This window comes from Callithrix jacchus, chromosome 16, assembly GCF_049354715.1.
Source record: "Callithrix jacchus isolate 240 chromosome 16, calJac240_pri, whole genome shotgun sequence".
NCBI classification, from domain to species: Eukaryota; Metazoa; Chordata; class Mammalia; order Primates; family Cebidae; genus Callithrix; species Callithrix jacchus.
Window position 1 is genome coordinate 62,529,542 of NC_133517.1, and position 21,291 is coordinate 62,550,832.

Genomic DNA, 21,291 nt, shown 5'->3' on the forward strand with positions numbered 1-21,291 from the left:
CAGAACAGATGGGCTCCACTATTAGTTACAGTGATCCTTTCGCTTTTTTCCTCCAAAACAAATCAAGTTTCCTCGCTTGTTTGAATCCTACAAAAATATCAAACAGAAAAATCATAAAATATTCATTAGAAAGCACTTTGCATTTAAAACAATAAACCCCTCTTTACAACTCTTCAACAGCCTTACTATATTATACCTTCAGAAGCATCATAAGGAAAGATACTCTGGGGCAGCAACCCTTGTGCTTTGCTTTGACAAATAAAATTATAACCTGTAAAAGGGGCCAGCCTGTACTGGTGACAGATGCTGGAGGAGGGAGGCAGCCAGTATTTACTGCAAGTCTATGTGCCAGGAATAATGCTATATTCTTGATTATTTTAATTATTACAAGGAGGTACTATTGACGCAGGATATTTTGGGTGTCACTTCACCAGCTGGAGACCTCTGCGGCCAGCAATGCCCCTTCTCAGGGTTATGCTTGGCTCTGGGCTCACTGCAGGTGGTACCCCACTTGCACTGCAGCCTGTGGCTGGGCCGGGATTGCCTTGAGCTGCTTCCGCCTTGGGCGCCAGCATCGGGATAAGGGGAACATGGTGGCAACCGAAAACTCCAGGATGCCAGCGACCCCAAAGGCCCTAAGTGGGTGTTACAGCATGTTAACAGATCTTCCAGTCCTGCCCCAGTGAACTGGGGCATGTGGCGCCCAGCAGCTCCCTCTCCCGGTGAGCAGAAGGGGAGTGCTATGGGGTTACAGCTCTGTTTGCACTCACTGTTCTGCGAGTCCTGAGTTCTAGTTCTATATCCAGGAAGAATGTGGTTAAGCTAACAGCTGGTGGGTGAGGAAGGCGGAGAGTTTTATTGAGTGATGAAACAGCTCCCAGAGGAGAGGGGGACCTGAGTTGGCTTCCCCCTACCAAAAGTGGGGTAGTCTCCCCCACCTGAAGGCGGGTGGTCCTCCAAGTGTGGTTGAGTCTGGGACTTTTACGGGCTCAGAATGGGGGAGTACGTGCTGATTGGTTTGTGAGTATGCAAAAAATGCTTTAAAAAAGGCACCACTCGGGGCCGGGCGCGGTGTCTCAAGCCTGTAATCCCAGCACTTTGGGAGGCCGAGGCGGGTGGATCACGAGGTCAAGAGACAGAGACCATCCTGGTCAACATGGTGAAACCCCGTCTCTACTAAAAATACAAAAAACTAGCTGGGTGGGCATGGTGGCGCATGCCTGTAATCCCAGCTACTCAGGAGGCTGAGGCAGGAGAATTGCCTGAACCCAGGAAGCAGAGGTTGCGGTGAGCCGAGATCGAGCCATTGCACTCCAGCCTGGGTAACAAGAGCGAAACTCCGTCTCAAAAAAAAAAAAAAAAAAGGCACCGCTCAAAGATGGGCATGACAGTGCAAATAGCCAATTAGGGAAGGGTAGGTATATGTAAAATAGATGAAGAGTGGGGATCAACCAGAGGAAAGCACACCAAATAGGAAGAGAGGTTCTCAATCCAGTCCGTGGATTTATCTGAGACTTGTAGCTTAGCTCTTAGGCTTTAAACTCTCTTTGGTTTGAAGGTATGGTTTCACCAGGGGTCTGACCCTATTTTCCTAGACATTTGATGCCTCCTGCCACTGTCACTATTATCCCCATTTCATAAGATGAGGAAACAAAGGCTCAGAATTGCTTGTAATTTTCTCAGTGTCATTCAAATGATTAAGTGGCAGAGCTGAACTTCAAAGTCGAGTCTGACTCTACAACCCAAGTTCTATCCACCACATTATATTGGCTCCATCCAGGGTCCTTCCCATCTGCTGAAATTATTAGTATTGAACTTTTAAACTGTGAAATCTTGGCCACTTCTTGTTTGCTGTCTGGCCTGTTTGTTACGAGAGCTACTATCAGATCATAACAGACTTTATATTAAAAATTCGATTTATTGAACACTTACTATGTGCCAATAAATGCTTTATGTATACAATCTCAATTTATCCTGCCAGTAACCTCATGATGCAGTTTATTACAGAGAATGTGATTAAATCAGAAATTAAACTAGTTAAAGTCAGAACCAAGAGAGGAAAGAGGAATTTATTTCTCAGAAAACTGGGAAAATGGGGAAACCAAGAATGCAATAACTTCAAGCATGGCTGGATTTGGATTTTCAGTGGAATTATCAGGGCTGTCTCCCTCTGGTCTCTCTGCTCTGCTTGTCTTAATTTATCTATGTTTACATTGGGTCTGGGAACTCCTAGACATCTATCAGGACTGTGACCTTCTTGGTTTTTCTTGGCTTCATTCTCCATATAGGGTCTTACTATGTAGTAGACAAGATGGCTGCCAGAAATCCTAGCATCTCCTCTACGTAGCTGAGCATTCCCAGAACAAGAGCCTAAGCCAGTTTTCAGTATTCTTGGAAGTTTGAAAATGCTGAAATCCTAGGGTGTCGTTGTTGTCATTTTAATATGGTCTACTGGTTTTTAAAATAATTTATGTCTTGAAATCAACTACTCAGCTTATATTAAAAATGTGCAGATTACAACTCTGGACAGGTCAGTGAGTCGTCATAGGCAACCACATTGTATATTATTAAGCTTCCATTGCTTACCCTAGTTCAAAGATTCTCCAAAGAAGGAAAATATGGCTTTGACAGCGTTGAAATTGAGATGTGTCTCTTTACATCAGCATTTCCAAATATCCATGATGAAAAACCTCTGAGAAATGTTTTCTAAAAACAAAACCTAGAGCTTGAAATTAATTTTTTTAATTGATATCTTCCCCTTCTATTAAAAAAAAAAAGTTGTTCAGGAAAAGACCCCTAAAGTTTTCAAACAGGAAATGAAACTGTTTCAGGTTGAAAATGTCAAGAGTTAACTACGGGTACTCAGCTTATGCTTCCCGTTGCCCCAATCTCTCAATGAGTACTGCAAGAAGTAGCTGTCTTAGCTACGTGAATTTTTTTCCCAAGAACGATGCTCACGATTCACAGTTGTCTGAAACCCACCTTGGTTTGTAGAATTCACCTGAAATATTTTTTAGCTGCACCATCTCCCACCCCATTTTTCTAGTTTTTTTTCTTCATATTCCCAAATCTCTAAAGATTCTATAGAACATTTGCTCAGTAGGGTGCATATACCAGGTGCTGTCCCAGGTCTTGGGAATACAGATGTCTTCATCCGTTTTGTGTTGCAACCTAAGCAATTCAATTCTGTTGAATACCTAAGACTGGGTAATTTATAAGAAATAAAAAGAAGTTTACGGAGCTTACAGTTATGCAGGCTGGGAAGTACAAGATTTGGCAGCCCATCTGGTGAGGACCTGGTGCTGCTTTGACTCCTGGTGGGAAGCAAAAGGAAGGGGAGCAGGAACGTACAAAGACACCTAACACAAGAGGCAGCCTCACTTTATAAAAACCGGCTTTCACGAGAACTAATTCATTCCAAGAGACCTAAACTGGTCTCTCCAGAGAAAGACACTAATCATCTTAATGACCTAATTAAAGTTCAGATAAAGGTCCCAGCTCCCAACACCCATTACATTGGCAGTCAAATTGCAACATGAGTTTTGCATGGAAACTCATGCAAAGGAAAAAAAAATGCATTCAAACTATAGCCACAGATGAGGACAAAATACAGTCATGTCCTGCAGTGGTGGGGAAGACAAGCAGTCTAAAGAGTCTAACCACCTGTACCAGTAGAACCTGCAGGATATTGTGGGAGCAAAGAGGAAGGCAGTTCCCAGATCACTCCCCCAGTGCTAGGGCTGATTCCAGTTGTCCTCAGTGGTAAATGCACCATCCTGGAGCTGCTGTCACTCACAGCATCCCACCTCAAGCTGGATTTGCTGTACCTCTGTGTGACAGGGTATTAGTTACCAAGTGGATCTTGTTGTTTCCTCTTTGGGCCCACAGCAGAGAACAACCCAGGCCCTTAGTGCCCCATACTCTGAGTTCAGAGAAAGGCCTGGTTGCTTCCCTTCCTGCCCTTACCCCCTGCCCTCTCACTCCCACAAGCCTCTCTAAACAGAGCTGTGTCATCAAAACCAGCACCCCTACCCTCAAAGACAAAATAAGAGAAGTGTAGGGAGGGAGTAAATCATTACTTCTACCTGGAGCTATGTGAGGGGGTGGTGGGCACTGCTCAATGGATTTCTTCTCCAAAATCAAGGAAACAATTTGTAAGGTTTGGGGATGCACTGGCATCCCCCCTACACTCCTCCACACACATTCTTTACTGACCTGGAGACTGGTCATCAGTGGTCATCTTTTGGGGGATGGAGAATGAGGTGAGGGGACAGCACAGCAAGATGGTGAGGAAGACGACCACCAGGTCAGGACTGTCCCCAAATTGCAATTCTCAAGACCTATGGGAAGGGGATCCCCAGGAGATTTTGAGCCCTGGAGTTGAAGAGCTTGGGAAAGTGAATATTTTTGGAGCCATGGCATCCCTAGGGACCCATACAGCAAAGGGTGAAGGAGGTCCATACAAGGCCCACAGAGGGATACATATGATGTCTCCTGCTGGGGGACCCCAGAGTCTGCTCCTGGTGAGGGAGGCATCCCAGCCCTCATGAAGCCCAGTGGACAGGAACAGCAGTCATGGCCGCCCAAGGGGAGGACAGCAACTGTACCATGGACATCCACGTGAGGGAGCATCTGTATTACTTTATTTCCTCCTCCGGAGAAGGAGAGACAAGTACAGACTGGGCCCCCTCTGCCACTTGAAGTTCCCGTGCCACAAGTTCCACCTGTCCTGACAGAAATTGAGAGAATCAAAATATTAAAATAAACAGAGGAACTAGAGGTAACTGTTTCTTTGACCAAAAACAACAGAAAAGTTACGGGATTGAAACGAAGGTTGATATGGAGAACAGGAGTAGCAGCAACTATTGGAAAAACAAAACCATTTTATGTTTATACTCCTAATTAGTTAATACTCCTCAGTAAACCAGGGAAAGTGTTTTATTGCCTTTGTTAAATTTAAAATAGGCTCTTAGAAGAGTTATTGGTGAAAAGCATTTAGAACTGTACTTGGAATATAGTAAGACCTCAAAAAGATGAGCTAAGATGGAAAGTAGGAGCGGTAGTAATAGGAGTAGGGTATTTTCATCACACAACTGGTGTCTTAGTTCAGGCTACCATAATAAAATCCATTAATTGGGCAGCTAAGAAACAGTGATTTATTTGTCACTAGTTTGGAGGCTGGGAAGTCCGAGATCAAGGTGCCGACGGATTCCATGTCTGGTGAAGACCTGTTTCCTGATTCTTACATGGCTCCTTCTTACCATGTCCTCACATGGTAAAACAGGCAGGCTCTCTCTGGGGTCTCTCTTATGAGTGATTTATGCCAGCTACGAGGGCTCTGCCCTCATGATCCAATCACCTTCTAACAGCCTTACCTCCAAACACCATCACATTGGTGATTAGGTTTCAACATATAAATTTGAAAGTTACAAACATTCGGACGGTAGCAACTGGACAGAATTTTCAAAGCACATATAAGGGACTTTCATAACCTTTCTCCATTTGATCTCCAAAGGAACCCAGTAGAATAGGTAAAGAGGGTGTTGTTATCCCCACTTGAATATGAGGAAACTGAGGCTCCTTGAGAGTATGTGAGTTTGTTAAAAAAAAAGTCACACCTATGAACCTAGAATCAAAGCATTCTGACTTCTGTCCTACGCTTTTTTCCATGGCCAGCTTTGTAAGTCACAGAGAAGAAGAGAAGGAAAAGGAAAGATTGGAGAGGGAAGGCTGAAGAAAGAGAGCCGTTTACTGCATTGACTATGCACCATGTGCCCGGAGTATCCCGGGATTTTCAGATACTTTTTTTTTAAACAAAACAAAACAAAAATCACGTTTATTAAGAAACAATTCACATATCATACAATTCACCCATTTGAAGTTTACAGTGTAATGGCTTTTGGTATATTCACAGATACATGTTGCAATCACCACAGTCGAATGTAGAACATTTTCATTTGCTCAAAAAGGAGTCTTTTGGAGGACGTCTCTTCTCAACCTCCCCATTCCCCCCAGCCCTAATAAACCACTATCAGCTTTCTCAATAGGTATCCTAATGCCCATTGATGATAGACTGGATTGGGAAAATGTGGCACATATACACCATGGAATATTATGCAGCAATCAGAAAGGATGAGTTCGTGTCATTTGTAGGGACATGGATGAATCTGGAGAACATCATTCTCAGCAAACTGACACAAGAACAGAAAATGAAACACTGCATATTCTCACTCATAGGCGGGTGATGAAAAATGAGAACACATGGACACAGAGAGGGGAGTACTAAACACTGGGGTCTATTGGGGGGAAAAGGGGAGGGCCAGCGGGAGGGGGAGGTGGGGAGGGATAGCCTGGGGAGAAACGCCAAATGTGAGTGAAGGGGTGAAAGCAAACAGAACACACTGCCATGTGTTTACCTATGCAACTGTATTGCATGCTCAGCACATGTACCCCAAAACCTAAAATGCAATAAAAAAAAATAAGAAAAAGAAAAAAAAAATAGGTATCCTTATTCTAGACATTTCGTAAGTTGTATAATATGTGGTCTTTTGTGAGTGACTTCATAATGTTTTCAATCTTCATCTGTATTGATTGCAGCATGTGTCAGAACTTCACTTATTTTGCGACTGAATAATATTCCATTGTTTTGACGTACCACATTTGCTTATCCATTCTTCAGTCACATATATTTGGGTTTTTTCACATTTGGGCATTAAGAATAATGGGGCTATAAACATTCATGTACAAATTTCTGTGGACATATGCTTTCGTTTCTCTTGGGTATATACCCAGTCGTGGAACCAATGGGTTATATGGTAACTCTATGTTTAATGTTTTTGAGGAACTATTAATATCACACTGTTTTCCAAAGCAGTTGCACCATTTTACATTCCCACCAGCAGACTATGAGGATTTCAGTTTCCTTATATCCTTCTCAATACTTGTTACTATCTGGCTTTTTTACTCGAGCCCTTCTAGTGGATGTGAAGTGGTGTCTCATGATGGTTTTGATTTGCAATTCCCTGATGACGAATGATGTCAAGCACCCTTTCATTTAGCTTTTCCAGCAGAAGGACATATGCTTGCAGTGAAGCAGAACTGGGTTGGGACCTTGGCTCTGCCATTTTCTTCCTGGTAAGCAGCTTCTATCCAATTGCTTCACACCATGGAGCCTCACTTTTCTCACCTGTAAAATGAAGATGAAAATATTTGCATCATTACCTGTTTTGAGGCTTCAAGAAAATAGTACATGCAGAGCACCTAAGTACCTTGGCAAACAGCAGAGGCTTTGCAAACAGAGGTATTACCATTTTATTATCAATTAAGATAAGAAAACTGAGGCTCCAAAAGGTTGAGAAACTTGTCAGAGATCATAAAGTAACGACATACTTGGGTCAGGACTGTTTGGCTCCAAACCACAGTGTTCTTGAAACTCTACTTTTGAGTCAGAATGCTAGATACCTATTGGGGGGTTACATTTTCCGGTCCTTCACACATCTACGAGCATGTTGAATAGTGAATGCATAAAAGTAATTCGAATCTGTAAATAAACAATGGTACGTATGATAATCAATGGCACAGAGCAAAGAAAACACGTCCCTTTCTTCTGGCACTAACCTTAAGTTCCAGGTGCAGTTTTGTTTATTGGCTTTCAATATAAAAATTATCCATTTAAAACATTAATACTGTAAGAAAACATTTTTATTATGAAATAAAATAATGTTTATTTTAATAAAAATATGCTGTATTCCCACCCTGAATTCATCTTTTTTTAAAAAAAAAAAAAAAACAGACTTCAAACATTTCATCTTTCATGTGATTTTTATTGTCTTTGTATTTTTTTCAGTTAGAACGTAATTTAGTTTTATTATGAAAACCACCTAGAGGCCAGGATCACATATATTTCCATGTATACATAGAAACTTGCTGGGTTAGTCAGTTTGGGCTGAGTTGTGTTGCAATAATATCCACCAAATATTCAGGACTTACAGCAAAAATGGCTCCTCTCCAACTTGTGTTCATGTCCTTTGAAGATCAGCTGCAGCTCTGCTCCATGTTCTCTTTATTCTAGAATCAAGACCAAAGGAACAATCTTGAGCAATGGCACGCCAGCATCGTCATAGAGGTACACGAGAAATGTCAGCATTAGAGGATGGCACTTAAAGTTTTTTTTTTTTTTTGAAGAGGAGTCTCACTCTGCCACCCAGGCTGGAGTGCAATGGCATGATCTCAGCTCACTACAAACTCCGCCTCCTGGGTTCAAGCAATTCTCCTGCCTCAGCCTCCTGAGTAGCTGGGACTACAGACGCCTGCCACTATGCCCAGCTAATTTTTGTAGTTTTAGTGAGATGGGGTTTCACCATGTTGTCCAGGCTGGTCTCGAACTCCTGAACTTGTGATCCACCCACCTTGGCCTCCCAAAGTGCTGGGATTACAGGCATGAGCCACTGCACCCAGCCTGCACTTAAAGTTTTTATCTGGAAGCAGCAAATGTCATTTTCACTAACAAACCAAATCCAGAAACATGGCTAAGCCTGATGTCAGTGGAGCAGGAAGAATACCTCTTCTCACAGGGAGGGACACCAGGCAGGCACTAAAAAAAAGGAGGGAAGCAGCCGGGCCAGTGGCTTATGCCTGTAATCCCAGCACTTTGGGAGGCCTAGGCGGATGGATCACGAGGTCAATAGATCGAGCCCATCCTGGCCAACATGGTGAAACCCCGTCTCTACTAAAAATACAAAAATTAGCTGGGCGTGATGGCAGGCGCCTGTAGTCCCAGCTACTCGGGAGGCTGAGGCAGGAGAATTGCTCGAATCTGGGAGGCGGAGGTTGCAGTAAGCTGAGATAATGCCATTGCTGCACTCCAGCCTGGGGACAGAGCAAGACTCCATCTCAAAAAAAAAAAAAAAAAAAAGAAGTGAAGCAAAGTTTTGGATAAATAGTGCAATCTACCAGAATTCTGGGTTGTGAGTCTTCACTTCTCTCTCTTTGTAAGCAAAATACATCTATCCTTTCCAATAGGGATGCCAGATTAAATACAGGATGCCCAGCTAAATTTAAATTTCAGATCAATAATGGGTAATTTTTTAGGATAAGTATGCCCAAAATATTGCACAGTGGGATATACAAAAAAAATTATTCATTGTTTATCTGAAATTCCATTTTAACTAGGAATCACATATTTTAATTTACAAAATATGGCAGCCCTATTCAAGAAAAATAACCTAAAATTCCATTCAGTTACAGCATCAGGCTTCAATTCCATGATCTCATGGAGTTCTGCCTACATCAGGCCCAGATGTTCACTCTCTTGATCAAAAAGACAAGTTATCTGCCCCTAATATGCCCAATGTATCATGATGAAACAGGATACCTAAAATAATCACTCCAATTCAGAAAGCGAGAGGAGAGGAGGAACACAGAAGTCACTTGTCCATGGCAATTCTCAAAGTCCCTTGGGCAGAAGTGCCAGACTACCTTCCATGGAGACTGGAAATGTTCTTTGATTAGGACTTGATTCTGTACCTAGAACAATAATACTCAATCTACTTGGCACTGTCGTCTGGGAGGTCTTTCCTTTTCAATTATCCTCCTAAAGCATTTTTTGTAAAGGACTATATGTTCCCTTTGGAAGCTGGCCAGACTTCTCTGTCTTCTTCCCCCAGGAAGTTGGAAATCCAAAGGTCATTTCAAGTCTCAACCAGTTATAATCTATTTTAGTATGAGCTGGTAACTCTTTTGGCAATAAAACTTTCTCACATTTTTATCTATTTGATTCCAAACAGCCTCATGTGCCAATAGCCACGTCCATAATTCTTCTCTAGTTGCAACTTTCCCTCTAGACTTAATTGCAGGTAATTTAAAATGATCTGGCTCCAGTGAAAGAACTACACTTGGAATCTCTTTTTCCTAAGCCATTGTCCAACTGGAAGGATTTAATTGGTGCCACTGTAATCAATTCAAAGGTTTTAATAGAGGAACAATACTTTTGATTGGTCCTTGCCACAAGGCTGAATCTTAGTCAGTCTTTGTCACTGAAAGACCTTTCCGTTTTATCTTTTATTGTTTGGAAATCAAAATCAATTACACACTCTAGTCTTCTGAGTTCTCAAGTTTCTGGACCCTTTCTACTCCCTTTGATCTTCCCGAAAGGGACAATTTCTACCTAAGCTCAACTTTCATAGCATTTCACTAAGTGCAGCCCACAGCAACTTAGGCATGAGAGTAACATTCCATTTCACAACTTTGCCTAAAGCCATAAGCTCATTTAGTACATTATCTGTATTCCTAGGGATTAAGGTGAGTTTTACCCAATACAGTGCCACTAGATAGCATGGGTGGCCATTTTTCTGTCTTTCAACAGTGTTATTTTTGCTTCCTACTTTCAAGCTTCAGAATTAATGCAACGTAATTTAGGTTTTCCGCTATGGCAGCAACTCAGTAAATCTCAGTTGCTGAATCAATTAGCTTAGCCTATGTCATGCGGAAGTAACAACAAACACATCCAAAATCTTTACAAAGAAAGATTTATTCCTTGCATATGTCCATGTCCTTTACAGGTTGGCTGTCATTTTGCAATATGTCATCTAATTCATCTTTTTCTAGGACTTAGATCAAAGAAGCAGACGCTATCTGGGACATGATGACTTGGGGCAAAGGAAAAAAAAAAGGGCACATAATCCTCTACCTGGAAATGGCGTATGTACTTCTGGCTATATTCCTTTGACCAAAGCAAGTCACACAGTCAGGATGAACTTTTTTTTTCTTTTTTCCTTCTATACGTTTCATTTCTTAAAAATTTTCCCATAGGTTATTGGGGTACAGGTGGTGTCTGGTTCCATGAGTAAGTTCTTTAGTGGTGATTCGTGAGATTTTGGTGCACCCGTCATCCAAGCGGCATACACTGCACACTATTTGCAGTTGTTTACCCCTCGAAGACGGAATTCTGATGGGGGCAAATATGCTAGTCTCACAGGGAAGAGTAGTGGGGAGTAGACCCACAGTGAAGGACAGCAGATACTTGTGAGCAAATAATACAGTCTACCCGGTAGTGTACTGATAAATATTTAACAACTGCATCTCTGGGGAATAGAAGCCCTGATTTGCACATTTGTGGATTTGCATGGTGTAAATACTCTCGCCGATTTCAAGTCACCAATGTTATGTCACCAAATGCAAAATTCGGAAGAGACATGTACAATTGATTCTTGTGAGCCAGCATGAGTATGCTACAGCACACCACTGAATCAACCTCAGTTTAAATCAATTATTTGCTAAACATAAGTTGGCTTATACCCGTTCCACAAGATGAACAGTGTTCAGTCTGCAGTCTTGCTGTGGCTTATAACGAGAGAGGAGACTATTATGCGACTCAGCATAAACCTGCCTTAAACCTAAACTGAGGATTTGCAGTAGGGATGAGGAGGAATAACCAACTCAAAATTAAGTCTTCATATTATTTGCTATTTCAGCATTAATTGGAAAATTCAAGTGGAGAGTAAGAATGTGAGATTGAATATTTTGCCTCTATAAATAAGATTCAGCCCCAGGCTCCTCTTTTGCAGAAATTCTTATTAAGGACTTGGCTCTCCTCCAGGAAAAATAAGGTAGAAATCATTCAAAACCCTTTACTTCCAAATTATACCTGATAGAATCTTCTTGATGAGTATAGCCCTCTAGTTTTGTATGTTTACAATTTTCCAATAAAAAGCTTGTTTAAAATATCCCTGAGCTAGGAAGTAGCTCTTACATACTTAAGTCGTAAGCCATTCAAAGACTATTCCTTTTTTTTTTTTTTTTTGAGACTGAATCTCTCCATAGCACAGGCTAGAGGGCAGTGGTAAAACACAGCTCACTGCAGCCTCCACCTCCCAGGCTCAAGGGATCTTCCTGCCTCAGCCTCCCAAGTAGTGGGAACTATAGGTGTCCACACCATGCCCACTAATTTTTGTACTTTTTTGTAGAGACAGGATTTTGCCATGCGGCCCAAACCCCTGGGCTTAAGCAATCCTCCCATCTTGGCCTTCCAAAGTGCTGAGATCACAGCCGTGAGCTCCCATGCCCAGCCTGTGCATTCTTTAAGTGCACTGACATCATCTCTGTGGTAACACTGGGCAAGTTGTTTATGTGCTCTGAATTTTTGTTTCTCCAACGATAGGATGGGATAATAACATCTGCCTTACAAAGCTTTTATGAAGCTTAAATACCTTGCATACATAAAGTATCCAGCAAAGCACTTGCACATGGTGGTCACTCAATAAGTAGTTATTAACATTCACTATTGAGGATACTGATTAGAATTATCATGATTATTACTGAGCCATGAAACCGGAGGTTTTAAGTTACTATTTAAAATACTGCAAGGCTTTATTCAATAGCTTCAGAGCATTTGCAGGAGTAATTTGGCTGTTGATTTTGAGTGTATCTGACAGGAGTGACTTTTGCAGCTCCCCTGGAAGCATGGATGTTATTGTAATTTAACAAAACTCACCTCTGTAGTTGCTAGTGCATTTTGTCTATTGGCCTCGAGCTTAGCTCAAATTGTCAGGCCAATGGAAAGACTGAATGCTTTGCCTCCGGGCAAAATTGTGGCCTACAGGGGGTGGACCCTGCATCCCATCCTCAGCGAGAACCGAAAGCTCACTCAGCACGCTGCAGTCTTTCATACTGATTCTGACATAAAACATCAGGCAGACATTCCACTTCTGACTCTGTAGTAATTGTGGGGGAGCCAGAGGGCCAGCCAAACACAGATGTCTGGCATGACACTGCACCCCCCATGAGGCCACAGGACAGACATTGCAGAGAGATAGATGCATGCAGATGATCATGCCTAAAGGAGAGCCCACCATCCTCAGGGGGCAACTCATTCATTCTTCCTCCTTCATTATTCCTGAGTTACTGTGAATAGTCAAGGTTATTGTTTCAGACTCTTTCCAATGACTTGACTTATAATGGCGAGAAAGATGTTGATGCTCATAATGATAAGAGTAAAAATGGTGAAACTTTTTCCAGAGTTTCAAATAATGGAACTCTGTATCCTACTATTCTGTAGCGCATGTGTGTGTGTGTGTGTGTGTGTGATTCTACATATGTATGTGTGTATTGATTCCTCCTGAGTAGCCCCCCGTTTTTTTTAACTAAGTATATCAGCTTCTGGAACTGCACATAACAGTTTTACAGCAGTGGCACTCACGCCTAGCACAGCTATCAAAGACCTGAAGCATATAATACAGTGACTTTTGAAATAGGGGAACAACCTGCCTATGCAGTCCAAAATCCAAGCATAACTTTTGACTCCCCAAAAACAAAACCGTTAATAGCCTACTGTTGACCAGAAGCCTTACTGATAACATACAGTCAATTAACACGTTTTATTTGTTACATGTATTATATACTGTGTTCTTACAATAAAGTAAGCTAGAGAAAATAACGTTATTGAAAAAATTACAAGAAAGGAAAATATATTTACTCTTCATTAAGTAGAAGTGGATCATCATAAAGTTCTCCATCCTCACTGTCTTTACATTGAGTAGGATGAAAACGAGGAGAAAGAGGAGAGGTTGGTCATACTGTCTCAGCGTTGGCAGAGGCAGAAGGAAATCCAAGCATAGCAGACCAGTGAAGTTCAAACCTGGTTATTCAAGAGTCAACTGTAAAGACTACTAGAGGCAGAGGGTCACTTAATTGCGTGTTCAGAAATTAAGAATTTAACATTGGAGTATGCAAAGGCATGCAGATTGATATAATGGACTTTATGTCACTCTATATCATTTATATATAACCAACTCAGAAGCAGGAGGATGGGAGGGGGGCCAGGGCTAAAAAACAACACATTAGGTACAATGTACATTACTTGGGTGGTAGGTGCCCTAAAATCTCAGAATTCACTGCTATATAATTCATCCATGTAGCCAAAAACCACTTATACCCTAAAAGCTACTGGGGGAAAAAAAGTATTTAATATTGTTAGTATGAGCAGCTCCACAAATTTGGGGTGCAAATAGGGTCATATTATTTTTCCAATTAAGTCATTGAGTAAAGCTTGCTGCTATAACAATAACAACAAATAGACAAATTTTCAGTTATTTATTGCTCAAATAACAATCAAAATCAGTTGTTTCTGGTTGGAGGGCAGCTTTCCTCTACAGAATGATCCAGGGCTCAAAGCATAATTATGCTCTCTTTTCTGGCCAGTGGAATGTTGTTCCCACTCTATTAAGGGTAGCTTTCCTTAGGGCTCCCAGGAGACTCCTAAAGAAGACAACTTAATTTTCTATCACCTCTTCTGATAATGCCAGGAGGTGTTATATGTAGAATCTCTCTCTCTCTCTCTCTCTCTCTCTCTCTCTCTCTCTCTCTCTCTCTCTCTCTCTCTCACACACACACACACACACACACACACAATACAAGCTTCACATGCACTAGGGCATCCTACTATATTGAATTGTCTGAAATGAATGAACCAAATATCATCTCCAAATTTTAGTAGATGAGTGTTTATGAAATAAAGAGGATTTAGAGGCCAGACATGGTGGGTGATGCCTTTAATACCACCACTTTGGGAGGCTGAGACAGGCAGATTACTTAGGTCAAGAGTTTGAAACCAGTCTGGCCAACGTGGTGAAACCCCATCTCTACAAAAAATACAAAATACACAGTGGCAGGTACCTGTAATCTCAGCTACTTGGGAGGTGGAGGCAGGAGAACTTCTTGAACCCAGGAGATGAAGGTGGCCATCAACCAAGATAGTGCCACTACACTCCAGCCTGGGTGACAGCCAGACACCATGTCAAAACATAAGAGGATTTAGAGGATATTTTCATATTATAAAATGGCATAAACTGAAAAAAATATAAACATAAGCTTATATTTTGAAGAAAAGAGTTAATGGTATTACTAAGATTTGCAGTTGGTGCTCAACACATTTATCAAACCAGACTATTGAATCATGCCCGGAACTTAGCAGCTCAATTGTTATTTTTTAGAATAAATAAATGAATGGTAGTGATATCAGTCTAATAAGCATTTTCAAACATGCAAAAACCTTTAGATATAAAATTGTATATTAAAATTCATTTAAGTTTTTGAGATGACAATTGGTAGATATTCCACAAATGATTATTTCTATTTAGATTGCCAAAGTAGACAGGGATGTGTCTTGTACATGCCACTCAGGACTGCTACATATGTTCATAGAGGGTGAGCGCTGTGCAGACCCAGAAGATGCCATTCACACAGACTCCCATGCAAATAGCTTCACTGGGTTTGTGCAGTGCATACTGTGCACACAGCTGCCTAATTTGAATACATCAGTCCTAACAGGCTGTAAGGGTAGAGTAGCTGATTCACCTTGTTCATCAGCAGGACTGAGTGAGCTGGTCTGGGTGAGTAGTACGTTCTCACTTCATGTACCCACTGCTTCCTCATTTACCACCTCCTCCTAGAAGCTTGTGTTCTTGTAAAGATATTGACCTTCCCTGATAGAAAAGAGTGCCCTCCTGCCAAGGGCATGCTTATCACCTCACCTGAGCCCACACGAACTCCAGAGGACTCTCAGTAATCCTGGAGCAGGAGAACCCCTGCAATGGGAACTGAATGTTCTTTCTCTCTTAGTAATGAGGTACTTAAACAAACACACACACACAGTGGCTTTTTTTTAAACTCAACTTTTTGAGGATTGCCTATTAAATACCAGGAGACATCTTAGCTCTCTGTTAACTAACGATGTCATTAATTTAAAAATGTTCTCATTGTTTAGCCTCCAAAAAAGCCTTGGATGGGTCCTTCAGATCCCAAAGGCCAATTTTAAACATCTTATCCTTACGTACTCAATATTCATATTCCAAAACTTAAAATGTAAGTTACAGATCTCTCTAGAGTCTGGGGTTTGTTGGAAGTTGGGATAGATGAGCCTAAGATGAGAAATAAATAGCCGTTAAGGCTGGGCATGGTGGCTCACGCCTGTAATCTCAACACTTTGGGAGGCTGAGGCGGGCAGATCACCTGAGGTCAGGAGTTCAAGACCAGCCTGACCAGCATGAAGAAACCCCATCTCTACTAAAAATACAAAATTAATTGGGAGTGGTGGCGCATGTCTGTAATTCCAGCTACTCGGGAGGCTGAGGCAGGAGAATCGCTTAAACCCAGGAGGCAGAGGTTATGGTGAGCCGAGATCATGCCATTGCACTCTAGCTTGGGCAACTCCACCTCAAAAAAAAAAAAAAAAAGACCAGTTAGGGAAGAGGCAGTGACCAAGGGCGTGGAGAACCATTAATGACTCTCACTACCATTTAAGAGGAAGATTTTATGGGACTTGAAGACTGACAAATAAAGATGAGGATGAACTGCAAATAACTTCAGGATTGTGTGGCTGGACATTTGCTGGTACCATAGCATGATGAGAGATAAAAGGACTAGGTGTGGTGAGGACTTACACACGGAGAGAGTTAAACAGCATATCAAGAGGAGAACAACCCTGGATACAAGAATATCAGCAGGCTTTCAATTTTTGTGCCAAATTAGACAAAGGGACAAATACTACAAATTCAAAGCAAGCAAATATTGTTTGATTTCAAAATTTCTCTTTGCATATTTTTTCTTCTCTCCTGGGAACAACATCACTTATATACCTTGGAGTAATCTCTCATTCTTAACAACATGTGAAAATCTCTCATCCTAGATCCATAGTGGCAGCTGTTGAAAACATTATGACTCCTTCCTTACTGCATTTCCTACTTCTGCTGGATGTCTTCTTGTGCCACTGCCAAAGCCTCCTTTCATTGCATGAGTGTGACCATGTGATTTCTGATGCATTTTAGAGTAGTCCAAGATTTATTGGAAATTCTTAACTTCCCAGAAAATCCCTCATTTTGGATATAAATATAGAAAATAAAGTATGCCCCTAATAATTTTATAAGACAGGCAGGGAGCTCACTCAGCCATTCAATAGCTAGTTGTTGAGTGCTGTTGTTACTGTGGAAGAGGCTGGAAATTCGATGTGGAACTAGATATGGTTCCTGCCATTCAAGAGTTTTACAATCCTAGGGGAAAGGAAAAGGAAAATAAATCAAGCCTTAAAGGAATGGGTAATAAGTGAGATACTGATCCATACGAACAGCCAACTCACACGTGAACGTGAACGTTAGAGAAACTTCTGTAGGTGATAATGTGCATAAATAGAACACAAAGTCTACTAGAAACAGTGTCTAAAGTAAGGTAGCTGCCAAATGCTATAGAAAAGATACTAATTTATTCCAACTAAGTAGACCACCAAGATTTTTTTGGAAGAGATTGCATTGAACTTGGGAGGGTCAAGTGAAATTCCTGGGACATGGGAAACTTCAGGGCTTATTTAAGGTACTAGGTGACATTGTTTACCAAGATCAGGTACAGGTTTGGGGCTACGAGACAGGGAGACAGACACATACTTTAAAAAATATTTAACAGCATATCTAAAATTACATAGTAATACAATATTCAATAAATACTGCCTGGCAGTAAGTGATTAAGAGCTAAATTAAGGGCTGGGCGTGGTGGCTCATGCCTGTAATCCCAGCACTTTGGGAGGCCTAGGTGGGTGATCACTTGAGGTCGGGAGTTCGAGACCAGGCTGACCAACATGGAGAAACCCTCTTTTAAAAATACAAAATTAGCCGGGCATGTCGGCGTTTGCCTGTAGTCCCAGCTACTCTGGAGGCTGAGGCAGGAGAATCGCTTGAACCCCCGGAGGGGATGGGGGGGAGGTTTCAGTGAGCCAAGATCGTGCCATTGTACGATCTTGGGCAACAAGAGCAAAACTCTGTCTCAAAAAGAAAAAAGAAAAAGCTAATAAAAGAGCTAAATTAGAAGAAAGGGCTGGAAGCCCAAGTGTGCATGAATCCCAAGATGCCTGCCTGCACAGACCTGAGGTCACAGGCTCCTTTGACGGCTGGGAAAACCTTACTACTTGGTGTATGCTGGGTAAATGCTTAACTGAGTTAATCTTTCCTTTGCTAGTTAGAGACGTGGAGGATCTAGACTCCCTTGCTGTTTAAACTTTAATCAAAACATTAGAAGAAATGTAGGGCCCCGAGGGAATTGAGGAAAGCACCACCTTGTTGCTCGTTCAGATGCAAATACAGAAGCTGATGAACAAATGCCCTCCAAAAGTTGCACCGAGGCTATTCAGCCCTTCCGTCCAGTTCTAAACCTTTGCAGGGATGGGAGGGAGGTGGGGACTGCCAAGTAATTCACAGATCACAAGGGATGCTCTTTAAGGTGGTTTTCCTGAAATGTTTTATTACCCCTGCTTTGGGCAAGACTTTGTAGACAAAGAGTATTGAACTTGAAGCCTGGGTCTCTACCATGACCTGACCTTGAGCGTATCATTTAGTTTTTTTGAGTCTCGTGTTCTCATTTGTAAAATATGGAGATTGTGTGCTCCATAATAACAGCTAGGCATTTAGAATCTATCAGGTGCCAGGTGATGCGTTTTCCGCCTATGTCTTGATCCTCACAACCACCGTAGGAGACTTCACTAATCCCATTTTACTCTAGACGTTCGGTTCAGAGAGCTTTGGTGGCATGCCCAAGGTCACACAGCGAGAGTGGCGGATCCGGATTCCACTCCAAGGCTGGCTGACCACAACAGTACGCAGCCCCAGTTTGATCGCAGGTAACCTCCTCCAAGATTTCCCCCAACGGCCCGCTCGGATCCTTCTCTCCTGTCAACACTGGCGTCTAAAGCGCCCCTGCAGGCACCGGACATGCCCCGTAGCTCAGGAAGACTTTCACTCTGCCTCGGGAAATTTTTCACGCAGCTCCGGGAGCCGAGACAGCCCCGCCCACGGCTTCTCCTCACGGGATTGGTAGAATTTCCAGGAGGCAGTGAGGGAAGGGAGGGAGGCGGAGGCCCAGATTATCTCCTGAACCCATTGCGCTCTGGGAGCGCGCGCCCCTAGAGTGCGTGCGTGCGTGCGTGTGAGTGAGCACGTGAGGGCCCCGGAACGTGCACAGTGGGCGGGGACAGGAAATGGGAAGCGAGGGGCGGGGGTTACCGTTGCCATGGCAGTGACGTCAGGCGTCAGGGAGCGAACCCGGCCCCTTCCCCACGCGCGCGCGCGCGCGCACACTCACACACAGAGACATGCACACGCGCGCGCACAGCCGATCTCCCTCAGACACACTGGAGGGAAAGGTCAAACTAAAGGCGAGAGAGCGGAGAGACCGGAGGGAGCTGCTGCCGCCGCCGCGCGCCATGACGGACGCGGCGGAGGCTGCTTTCCCTTTGCGGACGCCGCCGAGCCTCTGCTCTCGCCGCGCCCCCTGCCCCCCGCGCGCCCCTCTACCCGGCGCTGGCGCGTCCCCGCGCCCCCTCCCCCGGCGGCTCCAGGCGCGCGTCGGGCCTGGGGAGCAGGGTGCCGGGAGCGGGAGGGTGGGGGCCGCGGCGGGCGGGCGGCCTCCTCGCGCGACCCCCGACCCCGGGCCAGGTGAGTGCCTTGGGGCGGGAGAGGGTGTCCGGAGCGGAGAGGACACCCGGCGCTCAGCCCCCCGCCTGACCCCCTTCCGGGGGCGCTGACAGGCTCTCGGGACACGGCCTCTGGGGGGCGTCGTGGGGTCACTTGTGTGTCGGGGGTGCTCTTTTGGCGCTCCTGTCCCTCAGGGTAGGGCGCCCGAGTCGTGGGGGCTCGGGGCGGGGGAGTGGGCGCTGTGGTGCGGCCCCGGAGTGCAGCCGCGGCGACCAGGCGTGGGGCGGGCGGCGGGAGGCAGGTGGGCCCCTCCTCGGGGCTCGTGAAGTGCAGGGACCGGGCGAGGGGGCCGCGGGAAGCTTTCGGGAAATGTTTGTCCGGCAGTTGCAAGAAACTCTGCCCTCGGGACGAGGCGCCTTGCTTTTTGCCCGGGCTGGCGAAAGTGGCAGATTTCACGGCAAAACTCGGGTGAAGCCAGGTAGGACCGGCCGGGAGGGAGAGGGGCAGGGAGCACCCGTCTGGATGGGGACCAGAGATGAACGAATCCGCCTGTGGGTAGCACCAGGGCATGATGTGTGCACGTTGCCATGCCAGTGTTTAATGTTTGTTGCTTATGGTTATTTTAGGACTAAATGATAAAAAAGTTACTTGGGACAGAGGGAACTGCTTGATTTGACATGAGTTCTTCCCTTGTGTCTGCAGGAAATAGGTTAATCTTGTACACACACTACTGAAATTATGTCCAGAGGACTTTGCAAATAATATACACAAAACTCTAAAGCCCTGAAGCAAGGTGACGTGTGTCTGAAGAGTTTCAGGTGTCAGGCTCCGTGTTCCCTGGGAACAAAATCGGAGGACACCGAAGTACTTGATATGCCCAGGCAGTCATCTTTTTGTAATAAGCTTTGGATCCCATCAAAGTGGAGTTTAGTTGTAACGGCCAGGGTTAAGTAATCGCATTGACCCAGTGCCACCCACCAGTTTGAAGCTTTTCTGAAAGTAACTTACCAGACAATCCTGGGCTGATTGTGAGTAACCAATGCTTTTGCTGATTTTTTTTTTCTTTTTAATTTTCCACTGTCATAATGTATATGTGTGCTACCTGTTTATCAAACTTAGAATGAATTATCCATACTTAAACTCTCCACTAAATCACTTTGAAATTATCAGGTAGTAGCTTTGCCATAATATGTCTTTTAAAAAAAAACTAAATATTTGTTGTCTGGGAATGACCGATGTAATGGTTTCACACTGAAAGGGATTTTTTGAGCTTAAGTCTAGCGTAAACGTTATCCCAAGTGGATGTGTTTGAAAATTTAAATCTCATCTAAGAAAACTTACTGGCTTGTGAAAGGCGCAGGATTGTGGTGATAGCTGAGGAAATGCCAGAGAGAATTTTTGGTGGAACGTAAGAGAACAACCTGTGAATTTGGTGTTAACCAGCAGTCCCAGCATATAAACACTTGCTCCTTACCTAAGCATTTCTGATATGTTGGTGCTTTTTCTGTTGATGTTGTATCTTTGGTTATTTGTCATTTTCAAGAAGTTTCCTGGACAGAGGATCCTCACTTTGAAATTGAGTCCTTGTAGCATGTAGCTGGGATACCAAAAGTTTCCAGTACCAGATGTAGGGAAAGATCAGTTCAGCTGGGATCTTGTTAATTTTTTCTGTGCAGCTAGTTTTGTGCTGTGAGGTCTCTTTTACATCTTGCTCCTATTGGCCATAGCTGGCATATGTCTGTATACAATCCTTTAATGGGGTACTTAATTGTTACAACCTGAAAATAATATTTCTTGTAACATATCAATAATTTTTTTTTCTCTCTCTTCTCTCTTTTTCAAG

General features: G+C 43.4%; 1 protein-coding gene and 1 long non-coding RNA gene across 3 annotated transcripts in view; one reads left to right on the forward strand and one right to left on the reverse strand.

Moving 5' to 3' along the window:
- Positions 1-7,883: 7,883 nt before the first annotated feature.
- LOC144579801 (uncharacterized) lies at positions 7,884-12,731 on the reverse strand. The gene is made up of 3 exons (XR_013528213.1): positions 12,491-12,731; positions 8,486-8,593; positions 7,884-8,067 (listed from the first exon to the last, which is right to left on the reverse strand). It is a non-coding gene; the product is annotated as an uncharacterized LOC144579801 (long non-coding RNA).
- Positions 12,732-19,043: 6,312 nt separating this feature from the next.
- Positions 19,044-21,291, forward strand: part of LOC128929904 (uncharacterized) — a 47,787-nt gene continuing 45,539 nt past the window's right edge. For both annotated transcript variants that reach the window (XM_078353137.1, XM_078353138.1), the window contains exon 1: positions 19,044-19,469. In XM_078353137.1, coding sequence (XP_078209263.1) covers positions 19,045-19,469 — 425 coding nt within the window. In that variant the 5' untranslated portion in view covers position 19,044. The remainder of the gene's footprint in view (positions 19,470-21,291) is intronic.